This window comes from Opisthorchis viverrini (assembly GCF_000715545.1).
Source record: "Opisthorchis viverrini unplaced genomic scaffold opera_v5_39, whole genome shotgun sequence".
In the NCBI taxonomy this organism is placed as follows: domain Eukaryota; kingdom Metazoa; phylum Platyhelminthes; class Trematoda; order Opisthorchiida; family Opisthorchiidae; genus Opisthorchis; species Opisthorchis viverrini.
In genome coordinates this window covers 2111243-2118226 of record NW_008751696.1, presented here as the reverse complement: position 1 = coordinate 2118226, position 6984 = coordinate 2111243, and the positions used below count along the sequence as shown (strand labels likewise).

The 6984-nt window shown below is 43.7% G+C and overlaps 1 protein-coding gene across 1 annotated transcript; it reads left to right on the top strand.

The window, feature by feature from the left end:
* Positions 1 to 1837: 1837 nt before the first annotated feature.
* On the top strand, positions 1838 to 2911 carry T265_03004 (hypothetical protein; the record flags this gene model as incomplete). The annotated part of the gene is made up of 1 exon (XM_009167383.1): positions 1838 to 2911. One exon carries the CDS (start codon positions 1874 to 1876, stop codon positions 2909 to 2911), a length of 1038 nt encoding a protein of 345 aa, XP_009165647.1.
* Between the last annotated feature and the right edge of the window lie 4073 nt (positions 2912 to 6984).

Here is a 6984-nt window from a genome sequence, read left to right as displayed (position 1 = left end):
TAATAAGCCAGTAACATTTAGAGTGACTAACCAGCCTGATCGATTTATCTTAAGGTGTCTCAACTGAAGATGAAAATGTCTGAGGTACCAGAACGGACGACCTGGAGTCTATTCCAGTTAGAGACTTTTTCACCATAAAGATCGCGTGTTTTGACGGACAATTTACGGATGGAGGCCATTATTTCAAACGTCATTCTTTATTTTTTACTCTCCTTAAACGTGCTTCCTTGTTGTTTTCATTGATTACTTCCCTTCCATCTAGTAAGTGACTGCTGTCCAGACAGGTAAAATCAGCATTTTTCATTTAAGGCTAGCTTGACGTGTGAGAGTTGGTTCCGTAGCCTTTTCCATAATGAGGACTTCTCACTGATTGACTGCGGGGGCCTTCTGGGTGAACTACCGTTTTGGACTCCGAAATCCTCATCACTTATCTGATTGGCCTCCTCACAGGGTTGCCTCTCTTTAGGATGCATGAGTTGCACTTATTTGTTGCTGACGGGTACATTGTTGCAGGCAGTGTTTTCTTGCCCATGTGCCTTTAGGGGCTATTTTTATTACCTTCAGTAGCTCTTTGATTAAATTTTCAAAAGAGCGGTCCCTCCGCCGGACGATTCATGACTGTCTTCTGTATGCCACGATCGAACACACGACCCATCGAACCTGAATTTCCCATCAGCATCAGCATCCCATAATCGTATTAGTAATAGTATTATTTGGTTCGAGAATCTACCTGCTTTACAACCCGTTAGTTGATTAATCTTTGTATTGATTACAAAAAGTGGTGGGCAAGTTCACTTCTCCGCCTCTTTCAGTCCTGTCTGTTTCGTTAATTCATGGAAGGTGGAAAACGGCTGGTATTGAACAGAACCGTCAACAGCACGCAGCAGTTGGATAGAGTGATAAGGTATATTATGAACGAAGAATTCATTTATTCTATCGTTAATAGCAATGCCATTTCCTAACGAGCGTAGTCCGTCAGTCGTGTGCAGTTTGGTAATAAAGTTAGAATAATATAAGGTCAGTGGAAGCTTTGAGACTATGCCTACCTGATAAGCACAAATAAAGGCAAAACAGATAGTGGGTTGTTGAAGAGTTTTTCAACAGCCTTATGGATAGCATCTTATGTCAGGAAAATATACCGCGACATCTGCATTATTGTGTCAATTCACAAACTAGTTGAAGAACATCCTAAACGAGGTATTCACTTGGGTCTCTCGTCAACCCCAATGTAATTGGCAAGTTAGAGTATTTCGAACATATAGACCTGTTATTTCAGGACCGTCTGCTGGGGACTGTTTGCATCCCCGATGTATTCACATCGTTTCCAAGGTATTAGTACGTTTATAATTCAGTGGGGCCGCATTGATAAGTTTGCAGATCAAAGACTTTCCGATCTGCTTGTTTGACTGCATGTGTGCATACACACCTATTTTGTGTTGAGTTTCATCCTCCATGCTTGGGAACCAACTTCCAATTCCCTCAGAGCCGTATACTACTAAGTTTTTCACCTAGACATTTACATGGGAAAAATGGTTATTCCTCAACGCTATCTTTAAAAACCGTCAAAGAATGTTGGATCATTTAGGTGACCAAGGCTAGTATTCTGAAAAGTATAGGTGGTCTATAATGAATCTAGTGCTATTCAGAGGTGAGGGGGGAGGAGAGTAAAAGTGAACTCTTCTGACCATCCTGTTGTGTATCCGAATGGTATCATCATCCAAAAATGGACAAAGACCGCAGTTAGGTGCGTTTTCACGTATCACTATCCAGCTGAGCAGTTCAAATTAGACAGCAGGCACGATCGATAATTCGGTCGATTGGCCACAGTGCGTGCGCTTTGAACACCGCATCGGCACAAAACAAGGCATTTACAATGAATTCCAAATACGCCGGTGGGACCGTTCTATCTCACTTTCTAACCGATGAAACTGGACCGAACTGTGGAGACTTCACGTTTAATGAACAAGACCTACTGTTATTATGCAGTCGCGATATTAACCTGAACGATCAGCCAGCTCAGGTCATGGTCAGCCATCCAAAGATACCAGGATTGTCTTGGATAATTTTCTTCTACCAAACGGCTCCGAATCAATATCAGCCCCGCGTGGCTTACGATTTCCCAAGCTACTTGCGAGCAGACTGTGAGGTGTGCATTCAGTTTGCTGGAATGCACTGGGTTGTGAAACACAAGTTCGAGGGTAGTTCCTGGCTAACCTCCACACTGCCTCCAAAGGCAATGAACGAGCGGTGGGTTACTTTGGGAACTGTGAAAAAGGTGGAGATCCGAGTGAATATCACTAAAATATGGTTCAAATTTCCTGTTTTCACAGCTTGTTGTTACCCATTGAAAACCAAACGATTCGTGCGACAACCCGATTTTACTATGCCTGACCATTTCTCCGATGTGCAGTTATTACCCCAGGATCCGAATAATCGCCGCCTATTTGCCCATCGACAAGTTCTGGCCATGAATTCTCCTTGGTTTGCTGAACGCTTCCGAAGTGCATCGGCTCTGAACACGGGTGATATTGGACCAATCATTTCGATTCCGTTTGATTATGACACCGTATTGAACTTTCTACGTTTTATTTATCCTAATGGTAATCTGGAGATTACAGCTGAGAATGTCGAAGGTTTGTTGGATATGGCTAAAGAATATCAGATGCCAAATGTGATCCGAAAATGTGAGAAGTGGATGTACAAGTTCATGGAAGGTGGATCCGCCGTTTTATGTTATTACTTGGCTCGCAAACACGAATTACCACAGGTGCAGGATGCTGCACTATTACATTTGGCGGAACTAAACTCTTCACAGCTTCGAGCACGGCTTAATTTGGATATGAAGGGCAAATCACCGGATACGCATGAGGTATTGCTCAGTGATCTGTGCATTCGTCTTGCCGGCTCTTAGTTGTTACATTGACCCGTGTTTTTGACACCTGGGTCGTTCTCTGCCCAACCTTATTCGATCTGCTTAGGATCAACCAATAAATGGGGTCCAATGATTACTGTTCCGTTTTATTCACCATCCCGTACAATAGACCGACACGTCCCTGACTCATGGATCCTGATATTGATGGAATGACCGACTGGCCCATGTGCAGATGGTCGCGGAATCTTGGTAATCTGCTAATTTTAGAAGTTAATAGTAACTTTGGCCTACTACCTCATGGTACAATGGAAATGTATAACTGAGCAGAAAACCAGTCGATAGCCAGAAAAACAGTATTCAAACTAGCTGTCTACTGAGTTACTTTGTAAGTAGTATTCGCGAGTGGTTAACTGACTCCGGCCTACTACCTCATGGTACAATGAAAATGTATAACTGAGCAGAAACCCAGTCGATAGCCAGAAAAACTGAGTATTCAAACTAGCTATCTACTGAGTTACTTTGCAAGTAGTATTCGCGAGTGGTTAACTGACTCACCAAAAATCTGGAGGTGATGCCAGTTGTAATATGCACCCTATGGAAACAACAGGGGACAGTGATTCTCCGAAGACAGGTGTTCGCGACAATTTCTGTGGATGGAAAACAGAAACAAAGCTCGTGAGCCAACGCCCAGTAAGCAAGGTTGAACATCACCAATACTTACATACGAATCAATCAAACTGACAGACACCGTATACTACACAGTGACAGCTGTTAAGTCCCCTACATCAAAGCTTTTCTACGTGACAACAGATGAGTTGTATTTGTGGATTACGTTGCCCTAGCGTGCTTAAGAGCGTAGGCCATTTCACGAATCAGGTACACATTCGGCCTTCTGGGTTTCAAACGTTTCGGCGCTGCTCACAGAGTGGCCGGGATTGTCCCTTGTTCGTGCTGTCACTCCCCAAACGTGCTGATTTAACGCTGTCTAGGGTACTAATTTACCGTTCCAACGTGAGGTCAAAGCAGTCTATATATGTCCTGGAACTAATGATTCGCTCTCTCGTTGGCCGTTCACTGTGTAAAGAGAGCCAACTACGGCTTCCATCCTGTTTGGGGCTCATCATTCAGGTGTGGTCACCGGAAGGTGAAGAAATCTATGCCTGATCTGAGTAGCACTTTAGTTTACTTTGACTTTACTTATGAGTTCATTTGAACGATCTTGACCACGTGATGTGGCTTCTGTGATTGAAGCCGCACCATGTGCTATGTAAGTGAGAGCTGCTTTTCAACCGCTCGTGGCTGAACGGTCAAGCTTTTAACCACTGGCCGGAAGGTCGCGTGTTGTACCCTCTTACTTGACTTGGAACTCCTGATAGGTGGGTCAGTCAATCGACAAAACCAGAACATTTCCTGGGTTTTCGTTCCAGGCGGGGGAAAAACCAATCGCACCGCTCGCTTTGGCGGTTCATAAATTTCCCCTTGGAAGAGATCACATTTGGTTGTCCCTCCAGATTGGATATTTTTTCTGCGGAAGACATAAATTTAGGGAACCGAACCCCTTTTTTCCGTATAGGGGAAAATGCCACATTTGATTTTGGTCTTGCCGTTGCTTCCATAATGTCTGTCATTTCATCAATAAATTAGAACAAAATGAGCCCCATTTCTCATATGACTGAGCAAAATGGAGCAAAACAAGTTGCGTGACAGTAAGAATCTGCCATCTGAAAATTCACTGTCGGGCCCAGTTCGTTTGCTTATCCGTCAGCATGTTTGCAGATCGCTATGTTGAGCCCTCTGTTACGGCCTCTTGTGTATGGTGACCCATGTACTCGGGCATTGTTTAGTATGCAGTAGCGATGCCTTCTCACCCAGGACAGCATAGCCTGCTACTGTCCCTCTGACTCACTACGACTCAGTTGGTAGTCAACTCTACGTTGATTCTACCGTGCAGTTCTGTAACATTGCAAACTACTCAAAGCGGAGAAGGCCATGTGCACGATTCAAATCAGCCACCTTTCCGCCAGGAATCCCCCGATGCGAATTCATTTTTAGATACACGAATGCGTTTCTGATTGAACTAGCTGTACATTCTACTGAAATTGATAACAGGAAACTGATTTTCTTTTTTGCAGTTACAAACGTCCCTTTGTTCTCGAACTTTAATCCCATATGCTCGAACGATAGATCTTTTTGCACAAAAGCTAAGAAAGACGCGTTACCATTGCACATTGGTGCAATGTTCGTAGAAGATGTGTGCAAATCAAACATTAGTTTTTAAAATGTGCGCACCAAATGCATTCGTTAACTTACCTGTAATGACTCAGTTATTTCTCCGGCATTTCTTTAGTAACCGAAAGGGTGTGAGATCGGGACCCTTCTCCCGTTCGAACAGAGGAAGCCCTGTAAATAATTCGGGGCTTTATACCCCAATTGAGGTTTAGAAACTTGTCACTAGTCTGATTAATGTAGTGTTCCAAATGGTTTCGGACATCTAGTGTTAAGGGCTTACGTCAAGACAGAACAAAATTGGAGCGTGGCCTGGACCCTTTTAAAATTGGTGGATTAATAGGTAGTGGTACTTATATGCCATCGATCAGGACTTGTTTTTAGCAACGCCCGTGAGCTAAGCTCATCGTTTTCTTTGCATATCGAAGCGACGCTATGCATGTTCTATTAGCAGGATCCATACAAATGACACTTCGAAAGGTTCCGACGTGAGTTTGTATTTCTCCGTGGGTGAATCCTTCGGAAGGTTAAGATTCAATTAATACAACATACGCAATATTGGCTTCGAAAAATCCTGAAAATCACGGGGCTTGAATGCCCCGATTCAATAGTTCAATGACCCGGTCGTTATGGATGGTATAATCTTTGAAAATTCTGCGAGATTGGCTTCGAAATCCGTGCATCACAGGATCCGACGTAATCCACTTGTCCACTGACACCGAAGATCGTGGGTGTTCACCTGATCAATTGGTTTTGCTGTTCAATGAAGCACGGAAGCCGCCTGATGTGAAGAGAGATTACACGCTATAGTCGGCCTAATTAAGTGGAAATAAAAACAGCCTGACAAGCATGGTTCATGTCATAAGTCACACTTGACCACATGAGTGCCACAATATCCTGTTTCAGTGCTGATAAGCTGCTCGTGTTCAAACTACTGACCGAGAAGTCGCGGGTTCGAGACCCCATTGGGTTTCGTGAGATGGCACTGTTGGCGATTCCTAATAAGGATGAAGCAGTGATTCTCGGTTCTCCTGCATAGGTTCATTTCACTTGCAGCACAAAACCTCAATTGAAGGGGTCTGGGAGTTTGACTGATTACTTGTACTTTTTGACATCTAAATGTATCAGTGAACTTAAAGTGACAACGGGCTCTGTGTCAGCCACGGTGAACCGATTGAGATGCAGGCAAGGCGTAAATAACAACTAATGGTTCCAAGTGAGTTATCATTCGAATTCAGACAAAATCAGTTGAAATCACGCGAAGTGACGTGGTAACAATCCCTGGACTCTTTACAGTTGAGTGGGCTTGATTACTCGTTTCATTATGATAGCAGTTTGGGATTCGAATTTACCGAAGTTAGCAACGTAAGGAAACTTCCTACAACAGCTCCACCCTTAAGAAAGTACCGAAAATGGAGGTGCATCAGAAGAAACGTTTTTTTATTGGGTAGGTTAAAGCTCTAAGCAGGCGGAAGCCAGTCTGCAACACCAAAGGTCTTAGAAGGCTCATCCCCCGAACAAGGAAAATTGTAAGACGTGATTACTAACCTCTAGATTTCTTGGTTGGTTGGCCTTTGAAATGGACCTACCACTGACGGCGGTTCACCATCCGGACACCTGCTGATAGTAGATTAAGTAAGAAAGCTTATACGGAGTCCAGTATGGTGCTACGGTCAAGCCACTGATGCCGATGTTAAACCAGAGGGAGTAAGGCCAGCAGAAAAGCAAATAATGGCCTGTTGAGAGCCATCGGTTAGCACATGCATGACGTAGTGATCATCATCATCATCATCAACGACAGCATGACATCAGTGCTCAACACCAATGCTTCACTGCCGTACAACCATGATTTATTTGAAAGCCTTATTGTAAAGAAAAGAATAAGG